The sequence below is a fragment of the Macaca mulatta genome, chromosome 6, assembly GCF_049350105.2.
Source record: "Macaca mulatta isolate MMU2019108-1 chromosome 6, T2T-MMU8v2.0, whole genome shotgun sequence".
Lineage (NCBI taxonomy): Eukaryota > Metazoa > Chordata > Mammalia > Primates > Cercopithecidae > Macaca > Macaca mulatta.
This window is the reverse complement of record NC_133411.1, coordinates 177,634,126-177,649,511: the sequence shown is the minus strand read 5'-3', so window position 1 is coordinate 177,649,511 and position 15,386 is coordinate 177,634,126. Positions and strand designations below refer to the sequence as shown.

Sequence of the window (15,386 nt, the reverse complement as noted above, 5' to 3'; positions counted from 1 at the left end):
GGGATAGGCTGTTAGATCTTGCTGATCCTGGGGACCAGTGAGGCTGTCCTCAGCATCTAATTCTGGATAAGCAGCTTAATTTTATCTCTCTCTGCACCTACGCACCTTGCCTGAGGGAGCCAAGCATCCCGGGAGAGAATGAGTGACCAGGAGACTCTGCCCTTTTGTGTTTTCTTTTGCTCCATGCTTCATGAGCTCTGCGCCTTGGGCTATCTTTGCCTAGTAATTCTGCCAGCCTGGGTTGTTTTGGTGCCTTACATATTTGAAGTAACATCCCATGCTGAGAGATCTAGGAGCAATAGGAAACAAAGGAGCATCTGGATGAGAAAAAAAGAGCCTAAATAGGCCTCATGAGTGAGAAGGATTGCCAGCGTGGCATTCCGTTTGTATGAAGGCAAGTCAAGTTGCCATTTCTTTCTCCCCATGGCCATCGTCCTTGTCTAGTGCCTAATATGCCCTAGAACCAATTGCTACAATTGGGCTTATGAATCTGCACTGGGGTTGCAAACCTAAATGCCCACTAAGGCAAGGAAAGTCAAGTAAACTAGTGAAGGAGACACAATAGGGAATAGTGAGGACTGTGGCAAATAGAGAGCATATGTCCTATCTAAAGGGGGCTACTCCATGGCTGCCTCCAGGGAACCTAGGGTTGCCTGAGCTCCTGAATTTTGTTTTTCAAGAGAAAATAGAAATGTGGTTTGGTGTGGTGTGGGGTGTGTGTGTGTGTGTGTGTGTGTGTGTGTGTGTGTGTGTGTGTTGTATGAAATTTTCCAATTTTTAAAACACAAGAGGATTGAATAAACACATTTTATTTATGTGGCATGATGCAAAATGTTGCAATAAGGATTCCATCCTCAGGCCATTGGATAGGCACCTCTGACCTGTTATGTACTGAATAGTTCAGTATTTCCTGACAAGATGATGTACTCAGAAGGCCCTGAATGTCAAGGTTTAGAACAAAACACTTACCGTGTGTGTACTTTAAAAAAAAATCAAAACACTGTGTGTGTGAAGGGTCCATTCCTGAGCCCTGGTTGCTGGGCCCTGTTGAGTCCTCCAGCTTTTCTCCCTGTTTCTCTGCTCTATCACATTTCCTTCAAATGCCCCCAAAATGCAGTGACATTGACTAAAATTTAATACACAAAGCATAGGAATTTGAATTTGCAGTGGGGAGGGATGTTGCAAAGAGTATAGACCGATAGGATGGGTAGACAAGACATTCATAAAGAAGAAACTGAGCCCTCTAGAGACCTCAATTATCGTAACCACTTCTCTCATGCTCCCTAGAAATGTGTGTGACCTTGAAAACACCTGCCAAACTCTCAGCCTCAGTTTCCTCCCCTGTCACTTGTGAGTCAGGTTCTGAGAATAATGGGACATTGGGAAAGCACTTTGGAAAACACAGTATTCTAGCAGTATGAGCATTTTTTTTTACACTGCCAGGCAGGAGGACATCTGTGTGAACCCTTGGGACCTTGCCCATTATTAGCCAGATTAAACAGGCAGTTCTTCTTCCACTTGTCACTGCCACAGCTGCTTGCCTACACACAGGGTGCACTGGGACCGTGGGGAGTATGGGGCCTGCAGCAAGGGAGAGGTGGCATGGGTGATTTAGCACCATGGACAGCCCCACCATTGTCAACTGCAGTCCCCCTGGGTCCTGGTATGGAGAGACTCCTGAGGCAGGCCAGCCTGGCATGGATCTCATGGGTCATTCCCCACCAGGAAGGGGCTGAGCCAGCCTTGAAAGTAAAATTTTTGAAATTCAACATTTCTGCTGGTTATTTTCCCCTTCCCCCAGTTTCATTTGAGAGGGGGTAAGAAATGATTTTACATCGACTGCAAGGCACACCTAGTCAGTCTAGGATCAGTAAAGGTAATTCTTAGGATCTCAATGTGCTTGACTTGCCAGCCCTGCTCTTGAAAACCGCCTGTCACCCTCATGGCATCCTCTGTTTTCCCAGACTTCCACCCAAAGGGGAGCTTCCTATGATGCTTTTTTCGGGAGTCTGAAGAGCTAAAAACAGCTTCCTCGTGGATAGGGAGGCTGACCCTGGAAGGGGTGAGGCATGAGGGATGGGTGCCACCTTAGAGAAGTGAGATCCTTGAAGCTGCATGTGGAGTTTAGTATACATCTTAATAAAGAATAAGCACTGAAAAGAAAGGGAGGAATAGAATAGCTGTCATTGGTGCCATTATAGAGTTCCTAATCCTGTGTGGAAAGCAAATGATAAATATCCTATAATCACAAATCGCGATGAGTGTCAGGAGGGAAATAAACAGGGGGATGTGAGAGACGAAAACGGAGTGAGGGTCCCATTGTAGATGAGGGGGTCAGGGCAGGCTTCTCTGAGGAGGGAACATTTGAGCTACAGTAGAAAGCAGGAAAAAAAGGCAGCCCTGCTGAAAGAAGGTAAAGAGGGTGTTCAAAAGTTCTAGGGAAAAATCTGGTGTGTCTGAGGATCGAAAATGTGGTGGGGGGCTGGGCATGGTGGCTCACACCTATAATCCCAGCCCTTTGGGAAGCCAAGGCAGGAAGGTCACCTGGGGTCAGGATTTCGAGACCAGGCCGGTCAACGTGGTGAAACCCCCTCTCTAGTAAAAATACAAAAATTAGCTGGGTGTGGTGGTGCATGCCTGTAATCCCAGCTACTCGGGAGCCTGAGCCGGGAGAATTGCTTGAACCCGAGAGGTGGAGGTTGCAGTGAGCCGAGATCACCCCACTGAACTCCAGCCTGGTCGACAAGAGCAAGATTCCATCTCAAAAAAAAAAAAAAAAAAAAAATGCAGTGGTGGCACTCAAGGGTAGTGAGTTTGGGGTGAGTGGAGTTAGGTTGAGGTTGGAGAAAGGGCCAAGGTCAAACCACATGGGGCTCTGTGCTCTGTGTGGGTGTGCACACGTGTGTATGACAGAACCCATATGTATGCACATGTGCCTGCCTACACAGAGATGCAGTTTTTCCAGGAGGACGACCTATAACTTTCATCAGATTTCCAGCAGGATCAGTGATCCAAAAGAACTGTAAGGAATTTTCTGAATGAAATTGCCCATAGTCAGTCAACTACAGCTCTAAAACAATTATGCCAAATGATTTTTTTTTTTCCTTTCCGATTCCTGGAAGCTGTGAATCCTAAAACAGAAAGTGAAGCACTTAGGGTGCCTTTTCAGGTCTTCCTTCAAGGTCATAGGTGCAAGAGCATGTGCCAAGTGAGAGCAGTGTGTGGCGTAGTATCTGTGGTGACAGTGTGTGCAGGTGCCCAGAGTGTTCAGGGTTTTGGTAGACACAGGAAGGCAGGTCTCTCTTTTTCTGTTCTGCAACAGGAGCTGAAGGCTGCAAGGATGAGTGATGGGAGCTTTGCAGCCCATCCCCTGCAGAGGCAACCCTTGCCCCGCAGGTCATTCCCAGGATTAGTGAATTAACCAGGCTCTCTTCTGCTTGCAGCCTCCTCAATGCCAACAAGATCAACTGCCTGCGGGTGAACACGTTTCAGGACCTGCAGAACCTCAACTTGCTCTCCTTGTATGACAACAAGCTGCAGACCATCAGCAAGGGGCTCTTCGCCCCTCTGCAGTCCATCCAGACGCTGTGAGTACACTGCCTCGGGTGCCAGTGGGTGCCCAAGCAGCAGGAGACCCCACATGCCCATCATGGAAAACACCCAAATGAGGGCAGCGTGAGCACATACAGGAGGAGTTCTAGAACCTGCAGTGAAGCTAGAATAATAAAAATAGGAATAGCTTATCAGTACCAAGCACTTACACTGTGCTTGACACCACACGGGGTACTTACCCTGTCTTAAAACCCTGAAGCCTCACAAGGACCTTACTTGGTGCTGTTACTGTCCCTCGTTTCTATGTAAGGAAACCAAGGCATAGAATGGTTAGGTAACTTCCTCAAGGTCACACAGCTAGTAAGGAGCAGGTTTTGAATCCAGGCAGAGGAGGTCCTGAGCTACCCTTATAACCCCTGTGGTCAACGTACACTGAGCAGACTCCATTTCTGCAAATAGCCCACCCCTGCCCGCCCTTAACCGCCTCCACCCTGCAAAACCAAGCCTCTGAGGTGGGCACTCTTCCTCTTTGGGCAGTATTTCCCCACTTCCATGCACTAAAGGTGTTCATAAATATTTCAGTTAAATAGATGACCTCCAAGTACAGATTTCAGCCCAGTTTTTGATGGCTCCAGCCTCAGGCATAGACCTCGGCCCCATGCCCAGGTCTGCAATTAGCCTGGGGGCTTCTGGAGACCCTGTAAGTCATCTGGTGCGTGTTGCCCCTGTAGCCAGAGACAGGAACCAAGACACAGTAAGAGCAGCTGCTATATATTGACGCCGACCACGTGCCAAACACTGTGTTCGGTGCTTCACGGTTTTTCTTACCGAGCCAGGGGAAGCAATACCCATGGTGCTCTTATGATGATAAGGATAATTACAACAATACCCGCTACTATATATGGAACACCCACCATATGCCAGGCGCCGTGCCAGCTGCTTTATGTGCCTAGTATCACTGAGCTTGGAGAAATAAAATGCATTCTACCCCAAGTGCAAACTCTAAGCCTGCGACTGGGTTTGCCTGTCAGAATTGGCGTGGGTGAGAGTAGAAGCGATCGGTGGTGGATCCTGCCCCAGGTGGGAAGAGCTGGGAGACCGATTCCCCAGACCAGATGCTAGCTGCATCTGTGACTGTCTTTTGCAGCCAGCGGGCCTCAGACCCCCTCTTTGAGCCCTGTCTGAAAGTAGCACGCCCCAAGGCCTCCTGGGGCGATGAGGCGGGAGACCAATCCTTGCAGTGGATTGCCAGGGCCCGGCGCGAGGCAGGGTGGTGGTGGTGGAGCAAGACGCCATGGGTCACTCCTGATTAACAGCCCCATCCCTCTCGCAGCCACTTAGCCCAAAACCCATTTGTGTGCGACTGCCACTTGAAGTGGCTGGCCGACTACCTCCAGGACAACCCCATTGAGACAAGCGGGGCCCGCTGCAGCAGCCCGCGCCGACTCGCCAACAAGCGCATCAGCCAGATCAAGAGCAAGAAGTTCCGCTGCTCAGGTAATCAGGTTACGGGGCTGGGCCCCGCTTTCTGACTCAGAATGCAGCAGCCCCAGAGAGGCCAATAATCCAATCTGGAGGACAGCGAGCGCTGTAATGGTTCCTGGGGAGCATCTTTGCAAATTAAATTGGAGAAATTCAGTTAGCCCTGCAGAAAACCAATTACCTTATGGATTTAAAATAAAACACACACACACATACACACACAATAAAAGCATGGGGAGGGGGAGACGGTTGCAGGGGAGACAGAACCCCGGCATCAGTGCGTCTCCAAGAGCTAAACAGAAGGTGGGGCTGGGGCGGCCTTTGCACATGTGCCTGTTACAGGCTAAGATTTATTTTTGTCGTTTCCAAAGTGTGCTCCCCAAAGGGCAAATAGAGAAATAAATATAGCTCAGGCGAGGCTACAGACGGTGTGTAATCTTGGGGACCTCCCACTTCCTTCGGAGACGGACGGTGGTGCAGCCCTTTGGCCCCAGTATATTATAGGTTTCACATGTTCATGAAAAATACTTTCACTAACTAGCTCCTCCACCCCAGACTACTCTGTTCTGAGTATGGAGAGAACAGTAAAGGGTCGTGCTTGGGAAGAAACAAAGCCTTGTTCTTCAGTGCCCAGGATCTCTCTAGAAACCTTCCTTCTCACTGCACCCAGGAAGGACATGGGGGAGAACAGCAGGGGAATTCTCAGCCCATCTTGGAAAGAGAAGTAGCTCTCGTTGACCCAACAGCTACATGCACAGGCAGTTAAAAATTACTATCATCTGTGTCCTTTTCTACTGGAAAAAAAAAAAATCACCAAATTGCATTGTGCACCCAGTGATGAGAGACTGATAGCACGAAGTGCCGAGGTGGGTTGCAGCCAACCCTCACAGTGTGTGCGGTAGCAAGAGCAGTGCTTCTCCCCCTGCCCAGGAGCTTCTGATGCAGGCGAGTCTTCCCAGGGGAGAATGCCAGTGAGGGGAGAGGTCACTGGGAGAAGACCAGTGGGCAGACTTGTGCTTCTTGACAACATCTTCTTGTCCTTTAAGTCAAATTCTTTAGTCCATGTCTCCAGAATGATAAGCTTTAGCTCTTTAAATTTTTTTAACAGAAACAAATACCTTGGGAGGGCTTGGAGATAATACAGAGACTTTGTGGCACTGTGAAAAGTTAGTACCAACTTCTTTCCCTAGAATAATGATGTCACTTACAAAAGCCATCTTTCACCTGTGATGAGCGTGGTGCTGGGGGCTTTTAGTCGGATTTGCTTCTTCCAGTTGTCCTCGGAAGTCAGTAGGACAGCCCTTCGCTCTATGGGAGAGGGAACTGAGGACTTAGAGGTGAAGGGGCACTCTAAGTTCACAAGCCAGCAAACAGCGGAGGCAGGACTAAACCTCAGGTTCATTTTGCTCCTCACACCACGCAGCATCTAGGAGAGAAGGAGTATTCGGGGAGGACAATCAGCTGTTTGGATGACTTCCTTCCCTGGTCTCATGCTCCCACCCCTACCCACTCCCTGAACACTGTCCTCAGGTTCCTTCCTGGGCCCAGCAACATCTCTGGGACGAAAATCTCACCCAAGGCACAATCATCCTTTCCCCAGGGCCTTTCCTCATGACTCACGCCGACCTGGGCCTCTATTCCTACCCCTTTCTGACCAGGGTTGAGTTAATTAGCTCTGCCAAGCAGTGGTACCCAAAAAGAAGGGCAGTGAGAGCCAGCGGAGGGCAGGGTGTTATCTGCCAACCTTGACCCTTTGGTCTCATAAGTATCCTGTTAATACCTTGGACCCCAGATGGATGTTGCAGCCCTGCATGGCACAGCAGGGAAAGAGTGCAGGATCCAAGGACTGGTGTCTCCCCAGGAACACAGTCTTGGCAATTTTCTGGGCATGACTGTGGTTGGGGGTGGCAAGATGGGGGTGGGGCTACAGAAAGAACTAAGGAGGAGAAAAGGAAAATAGAAAGTGGACCTAGGAAGCAGTAGAACTTAGTTCTAACTCTAGCTCTGCCACTATCTTCCTAGCTGCAGGATCCTGGCTGCTTTTCCTGTGTGGGGGAGGGGTGGTTGAACACTTTAAAAAAGAAACAAGGAGAGGGAGCTGGGTTCTTGGATTGACTCTAAGATACCTTTTTAAAAAAAGAAAGCCAATGCTAAGCAGAAAGCTTATTCCTAAAAAGTAGAAATGTTTGGAGCTAGCATGAGCCTGACACGTAGCACTCTATATGCTTTTATTTTATGTCGTTGCCAAGAAAGCATGACTGCTGAGCTCCAAAGGCCTTGGATTTGAGAAACACGGGGTTCCAGACCTGCCTTGGCCTTGGAGGGGGAAAAAAAAAAGATCTAAAGCTCTGTGTTTCCAGGAAGCTCCAGAAGAAAGAAGGGGGGCAGGTGACACAGACTGGATGTGACAGATAATAACTCTGCATTTTACTTTCTCCTAAAAGCACCCCCATTGAAAAGACAGCTGATGTAATTAGGAGGCAATTTGAGGGCTGCTCCGTAACACATCCTGCCCCTCCTTAGGCAGGGCGTCTGGTTTCCCAGCTGCCTGTGTCTGCCTTTCTATCAGCTGCATCCGCCGCCTTGGGCAGCAACATCAGTTTAGGGTTGGATGCTGCCGGCTGGGGTAATCTGACCATCAGATTAAGTCCTCCTGAAAAGGCTCCGTCTGGCTGCCTGGGACCCCAAGCCTACCCCCGGGAGCACTTGGCAGTTGTAGGGTGCTGTCTGTCTTCCCTTATGCCTCCCCGCTTTGTGTGAGAAGAAACTCTCTTGTTGAAAAGTATGGAGGGTGGTGACACAATGTGTCCAAAGACGGCAAACAGCAAGATAGCTCTCAATGAACTACAGAATTTTTAGAGACCTTAGAGGCCATCCAGTTTATTCTAGAGATGGGTAAATTGAGGTCCGCACAGCAGAAAAATCTTATCTAAGATATTGAGTATTATTTTCAGGGCAAGATCTGAAACCCAGGACTTCGGACATACTGTGAAGACTCTTGATAATTTACCTACAAATCCCTCCATTTCTTTTTGTAGAAAGAAACCAAAAAGAAAGAAAATCAGATTTGAAGGCTTGGTGAGGGTGGGGGTTTGCAGGAACAAGATGGATTTTCCGTGCTCTGGTACCAGGGTCCTAATCAAACTCAAATTTGAAGTCCCAGAACCACCGTGTTCACAGAGCCCTGCATGTCTAGGTGTCACAGTGGAGTGGAGTCCAGATTCTAGTGGCTGACTCCAGTGCGTGCGATGGGAGAGCTTAGGAAGGAGGAGAGGCCAGACCCAGAGCTGTGGGCTGGCTCTTCCTAACTGGTCCATCATGGCAGACAACCTATGCACCATCGAGATGCTGAGACCATCTAGAGGATATGCCCAGTCCCAAAAACACATAGTGGAAGAATGTTGATACTGGTTCTCATGTCAGAGGTGAGGCAGGGAGGGTCTCAGTCACCTGGCCTTAGCTCCAGTTTCTTCAAGATGCACATCTACAGCCTAATGCCAAGTGGGAGGAAGTCCCAAGTCAGCAGGTGCATGGAAACTGACCTTGATCTATCACAGATAGGAATATAAAAACTGGATACCCTCACCTGGGTCCTTGGCATCCTGACAGTGGTTACTAGTTCATCCTGTTCACTCCCATAATTTCCACTCAAGGTAGAGATGAAGAAGGATCCCAGATTCAGTGTCTTCCCCTCAGACTCATCTCTTGGCTTCCCTTTCCTTCCTTCTCTTAGTCTGAAAGAGGCCCTTCATCACGAGGTGCACTGGCCACCATCTCTGTGAAAGTCAGTGTTCTCAACAACTGTGATTGCAGGTTCCTCAGTCCAAACCTTAAGGCCCCATTTGTTTTCCTGTCTTTCTCTCTGGCTAGAGAGATGTATTTTCTTTTGACATCACACTACTCCTCTATTAAACCTCAAATGGTCTGGGAGAGATCAGCCAGAGCATTTCTGGTGACCCCAAAGGATATCAAGGAGATTCCTGAATTGTGGAATGTCAAAGGGGGCTTTTTCCTAAAGAAGAGCATTGAAGGTTTGCTAGACCATTGGGAACTGTGGGTTGTCTCTTGATTTAAGGGACTAGAACGACTGTGGTGGAACCACTCAGCTGTTGGGGAATTGGGCCTATGTTGTAAAGCATGCAGAAGATGCTTTGCTAAGTTTAATGTCTTGTCAGACCAACTGGTGTGACTGGAGTTTAGAGGCTCAATTCAGGCATGTGATAGGATCACAGATGTCTGAGTGTTCTTTCTTTCCTTGGGAAGGAACCATGCTGCCCTGAAGCTCCTGAGTATGGGCATCCAGTGATTTGCCTCCTGTTCTTCTCCCTTCCTACTGTGTCTCCCCTGGGGTGGGGCACAAGGGCAGCAGGGCTGCTATCTTCGGAAGTGTTCCAGTGGAACCCCACTCCTGATACTAATCACGCTCAGTGGGGGCCTGCTCCGGCTTCCGCTTCTCCACGCTGCTTCCTCTGAGCGCTCCTGTCCTCTCTCTGACGCTGCTTCCTGACCTTGACTCTGACCAGTCGCTGCGGGGCTTTCCTTTGTGCTTGATCTAACCATGTGGTGGAACGATGGAAACGGAACATGGTTCTGTCAAGCACCGCGGAAAGCACCGTGCTCTCCTGCAGCATGGCCCGCCACCGCCGCCACCACCGCTGGACACCTCTCCTCTGCTCTGGAGCACCGCAGCCCACCACCTGCCAGACCCACCTCTCCCAGTCTCAACTCACCAAGGGCAGGAGGGTAGGAGTCTCAAAGGATGCAGATACAGTGCGAAATGGGTCTGGAGAAGCACCATGGGGCCCAGCTAAGATCTGTATCCACATCTCTTTCACAAAATGGAGTCAACCTCCCCCAAATCTAGTCTAGATGCCAGACAAGGAGTAATAACTAGGTTCAAGCTCAGAAACTACTGTGTCTCTTCTTCCATTGGAAAGGAATGAGTATACCCAAGGCATATGCCCCATGGTTTCATGGGAGAGTCCCAACCCAAGGTCATTTTTCCAAGTGGCAGCTAACCCAAAGGGGAATTACTGCTACTTGTGACCCCCTGCCCCTCCCACCACCACCTTTATTGGTATTCACTTTATTTGAAAGGAATGTGAGCTTGAGAATGGGTGAAACTCATGGGAGTCTGAGACTTTGGGTTTAACCTGAGGTTCCTTCTGAACCTCACTCCCATGTTTTATGAAAATGCTGTCCCTGAACCCCATGAAACCTAAAGTCCAGTGTGTTTCTGTGACCTGCAAAGCACAGTTAACATGGAGGTGCTGGGCTTCTCACCTGGTGCTAATTCTGTTTCAGGGGAGGGGAGTATGTGTGGATGTGGAAACCTGCTATCTCTGATAATAAAGAGAGGGATCTTGGTACCTCTTATTTTGCTTGTTTCTTGATAAATCCTAGACCCAGTGTAACCAGAAGATTGTGTTGTTCATTCCTATCCTGGAGTCTTTGTCCTATCCTGCAAGAGAGAGCTAAGGTGGGAACCTTAGCCCAGCTCAGAACTAGAAGCTGAGCCCTGGGCCCCCATCATGAGGTGTGACTCTTATTACTGCCTCTATCTGAGGTTACCCCTCAGAACCAGGAGCCCAACCACTGCTGAGTAATTTTTTAACATACATTGAGTGCTTGCTGTAGGCCAGGCAGTGAACTGTTCCACATTATTACCTTGTTTCATGTTCACAAAATCTAAAGTCCCATTTTACAGGTGAGGATATTGAGGCTCAGGGAGGTTAACTAACTTACCCAGGGTCATCTGACTCCAGAGTGGCTGCACTGTACTGCTGTAATACCCACCTTCCCAGCTGTGGACAACCCCATTCCCTTGAATTAGAAAATTTAAAAACCTCGATTTGATAGGGACTTGAAATTTGCTTAAACTCTCCCTTTCAGACTTTCATCTGTTAGTAGAAAGAACTTGAGTAAGCAAGCATTATTCAAATGGCTCTTCCTCTCCAGCATGGACTTACAAAGATCCCCTTTAACACAGAGCAAATCCTTGAGCCTGGAGAAGTTCCCTTTCCCACCTTACAGAGGGGGGCATTCTGAGGCCCTCGGCACTGCCCCCAACATGGCTGGGACCAGGCCTCTGGGAGTGGGTCCATAATGGTGCCCTTCCATCAGTGCTTTACTGGCCCCACAGCCACAGGCTGTGATGAGGCAGTGCCAGCCTCAGACCGTGGGTATTTCCCTCTGTTTTCAGGCAGATGGCTGCACTCGTAATAGACTCCAATGGGGATAGCTTACTAGGACAGCTCTCTGCCCAACTGGTGACCAAACTCCTAGTAAAACAGTTGGCATCTTCCAGCCACTGGCAGCTGGTCCCCCAGCCTTGCCCATGAGTGGATGTCTGTGTGCCTGGCAGTGTTCTCCTGAATCATTCATCACTTATGACCCTTTGCTTATTCACGTCACTGTCTTTTCAAGCTGATGAGGCCTGACAGGCCTTATGCTCCCCCCAATTCCTCTTTCTGCTTCTTTCCTCCTTTCCTTTATTCCCCTCATCTTAGGGATATTGGGAATAAGGGAGGAGTGCTCTGGACATGTGAGTTAGCAAGGTCATGATGATCAGATAACAATGAATTTATGACTCCCAGTTAGCAAACTGGCTGCCCAAAGGATGATACAAAATGCATACTGTTGATGGCAGCAGCCATCCTGGACCTGGTGCTGGCCTCTGATCCCAACCCAGCCAAGTCCATTCAAAGCATGGGAGCATAGCTCCCTACCTGTCCCACACCCCTGGTCATCCAAATGTGACAAGTGTTCCTCCTGGGAAGTGGCTGTAGGGCAGGGATGTATAATAAAATGGTGTTGCTATGAATTTCCACCTCCTACCCCCACCCCCCGACTATTAAAGCTTGTCTGTGATCACATACCAAGTGTCGTTGTTCTGAGCTGCCCGCGAAAGGGGAGGAGGGCTCCAGGGGCAGGAGCAGGCAAGATGCCAGATGACATCAGCTCTTCCAAGGCCGGTTTCAGCGAGGTTGAGTTTTATGGCCCTTCTTCAAATCTTCTGGGATCCCTTCTGTCTGAACTCACCCCAAAGAGAAGAAGCAACAGCCTATTGCAGTTGGTCCTCTACTACTAAGTATTTCTGGCAGTGACAAATATGCATTGAGATTGAAATTGACTTTTAAAGCTCTGGAAAAGTTAAAAATACTTTTGGGTAGTTATGAGCATTAGGCATAACAAATGGCTCCGAGAAACCCTGGGTAGTTTCGGTAATGAAATATGAAGTGATGGAGATGGCATTTCGGGCTGGCTCTGACTGGGGAACGAAGTTTTTCGGTTATGTACATACGCCGTTATTAACATTTCTGGCTCCCACTTCTATAAAATATCACATTCCGACCCCCTTGTTATTATAAACCAGGGCAATAACAAAAACAGCAGGGGGAAAATGCTGGAAAGAACACATTAGTCCATCGAATCTAATTGCAAAATCATTTCATTAAAATGGGTCAGCGGCTCCATTGCAGAGGTCCACCAGTTATAATCTAACTATACTACTGAGAGCGATTCCTTCTAACTACAGGCTGCTCTCACCTTGATTAAAATGAAAATGCATTTAATAGGCGGCTGTCCCCAGCCACAGCCCAGCCGGTGCACGCCTTCAGGCTCATCGCCTTGAAGAGCAAACCGTGCTTCCTCCTGTCTTCCTGCCTTTAATCAGCAGTCAGGGTTCCTTCGCTTTGCAAGGATCCCAATATAGACACGTGAAGGAAAAATCTCTGTATGTGTGTGTAATGCCCCTTCGTGCCATCACTCTGTGGATCCACTGGTGCAGAGAACAAGAGAAGGTAGTCATCTAACAGGGTTTGCAAAATGAAATTTGCCCAGGACTCGGTATGCTGATGGGTCTGGAAGAAAATGGTGCAGGTCAGAGTTACCAAGTGGAACGAAGCTGGCAAGCCAAGGGCAGGAGATTTACATAATACATTGAACCAGGAAGCCACTCAAAAAACTGTGGGGATGTGTCCACAGATTTTGCTCACACAAGCTTAGGGGTAGAAGAGGAGGTGGAGGAACAGGGATGGAGAGAGAGCAGAGAAGGAAAGGAGGACAGGTCTAGGCTTCTGACTCCCTGTCTTAGGTAGGTAGTATCACTTCAGAATCAGACCCACCAAGTTCATTCTCAATCAGGAATTACCACAGGGATATCATACGAGGTGTGCACGACTAAGAGGGTGGAGGAGATCTGAGTCCTGCCCCACCATAGCCCACTGTGGAAAAATACCCCATTCAATCCACCTGCACCAAGTCTGGCTATATGATCATTCCTACAGGGACCTGGGAAAACCTTTGGGGAGAAGCACGTCTGCAGCAAAACATGTTAACCACGTGGAGCCAGGCAGCAGCCTGCCCAGACTGAGTGACCTGTGGGCCTCAGTTTCCTTGCCTATAAAATAGAGTTATCCTAACCTCAGAGCGTTGCAAGGATTAAATGAGATCATTCATTTGAAATGGGAAGCATAGTGTCCGGCTCAGTATATGTTCAGTAAATGGCCACTGTTACTGCTAGCTACACTCGTTTTCACAGCCTCTGAGCTGCCAAATGTTCTGCCAGGTTGTAGAAAAAAAAAAAAAAAAAAAGTGCTAGAGTCACAAGCATCCATACAACTCCTGAGGTTCTCCACCTCCTTAATCTTATTTTCATCTGCGCAACAGCTCCTGGAAGATAAAGGCAGTTATTTCGTTCCCATTTTACATGGAGAGAGACTGAGACTAGTAAGTTGCCAAGGCCTGAACAAGCCTGTGCTCCCTTCTGCTAAAATCCATGAAAAGCTAATGCTCCTAATGCAAATAAAATCACCAAGTTGCCTCACCTAGTGGAGCAAACAAATAATGTTCACATTCTCTGAAACACTTCCCAATACTCATGTACAGGACACGCAGGTGCTCATGACACCCTACTTGTGCATTGGACAAATGTGGACCCATCTCTTGTTTTGTGCCTCGCATTGTGCTAGTGAAATGTTGAGGGTGAAAGGATGAAGGAAACCTGGCCCCATCAAAAAGCTTATGTCTGATGGGAGAACCAGAGCTCCCTCAGTTCCCACCAGCATGATTCAAGGTCTCACTGAAGTTTGCCCAGGTGCCCAGGGATCATTTGTGATCATTGAGGCAACTCCCCGAGGCATCTCTCAGAGACACCATGTTGTCGGTCCCGTTACCATTACTGTGCAACTTTGGGAGAAATTCCTTTTCAAAAAAGCAAATCTCAGCACCAACTTTTAGCTCATCGGAACTCGCCTTTCACTATAGTTACATAGAATGTGCTCTGAAAAAGAGGCCAAATCTGACCCTCAGATACATTTTGCTCATCTTCACAGTATTTTAAATTGGAATTTATTACCGATATTGTTTATATGGATTCTCTTTTTAAAAAACAAAAACAAAGCAACATCAGGCAACCCTGAGCCAAATTTCCAAGCATTAAGGCTGGGGCTCCAATTCCCCAGGTTCCCAGCCCTCATTGTTGTCTTCCCAATCTTACAGCCAAGTGTCGATGGTCATTTGTTGCCGTGTGCTTGGCCTGTACTCATTTTATTACCTGCTGGGGTAATAAAGGCCCCTGAGTTTGAAACCCCTTCCCATAATTTGTCCCTACCCCTGGCATAGTCCCCATCAAAGCATCATCAAAATCTTGTAATTTGGATTTTCATGAACATTTAGAGGGTCCATGAATGATAGGAGTCGTGGAGCAGGTAGCGCCCCCTCCCCGAAATTGTAGACTGAATTCTGTACACCTGCGCCAAGTATCACCTCCCCAAGGAGAACATTCATAACTCATCAGCTTCTCAAAAAGATCTGTCACCCCCAAAAGCATAAGGGCCCACAGATCTTGAGCCTGGTCTCCCTGAGGATGGTGATGAATAACAAAGATCCATGGGAAGGAGGCAGTAAGGCTGGGGGCAGGGAAAGCATCAGCAAGGTGGCCATATAGCGAAGGAGATGCCATGTCTGTTAATTGACCCCTAACACCCCCCAACTCACTCGCCCATCTCTGTCCCCCACCCCCACTACCCACAACCTGGGGCTCTGCATGGAACTCGGGTGACGCTGACGTCCCCTCTTTGGCCCCTCCCAGGCTCCGAGGATTACCGCAGCAGGTTCAGCAGTGAGTGCTTCATGGACCTCGTGTGCCCCGAGAAGTGCCGCTGCGAGGGCACTATTGTGGACTGCTCCAACCAGAAGCTGGCCCGCATCCCAAGCCACCTCCCTGAATACGTCACCGACCTGTAAGTCCAACCTCGGCATGAACTCGCTACTCCTCCCCACACATCAGTCACCCAGAGCCAGCGTGGGCAGGGTCTCCTGGAGGTGACCCCTTCCTGGCTCAGTCATGT

At 48.7% G+C, this 15,386-nt stretch overlaps 1 protein-coding gene and 1 non-coding gene across 2 annotated transcripts in view; both read left to right on the top strand.

Annotated features, from left to right (window-relative positions):
- Positions 1-15,386, top strand: part of SLIT3 (slit guidance ligand 3) — a 641,372-nt gene that overhangs the window by 523,461 nt on the left and 102,525 nt on the right. Inside the window, exons 13-15 of the mRNA XM_015141360.3 lie at positions 3,444-3,587; positions 4,886-5,049; positions 15,128-15,278. Coding sequence (XP_014996846.3) covers positions 3,444-3,587; positions 4,886-5,049; positions 15,128-15,278 — 459 coding nt within the window. The remainder of the gene's footprint in view (positions 1-3,443; positions 3,588-4,885; positions 5,050-15,127; positions 15,279-15,386) is intronic.
- Positions 9,552-9,661, top strand: MIR218-2 (microRNA mir-218-2). The gene has a single exon (NR_032048.1). It is a non-coding gene; the product is annotated as a microRNA mir-218-2 (primary transcript).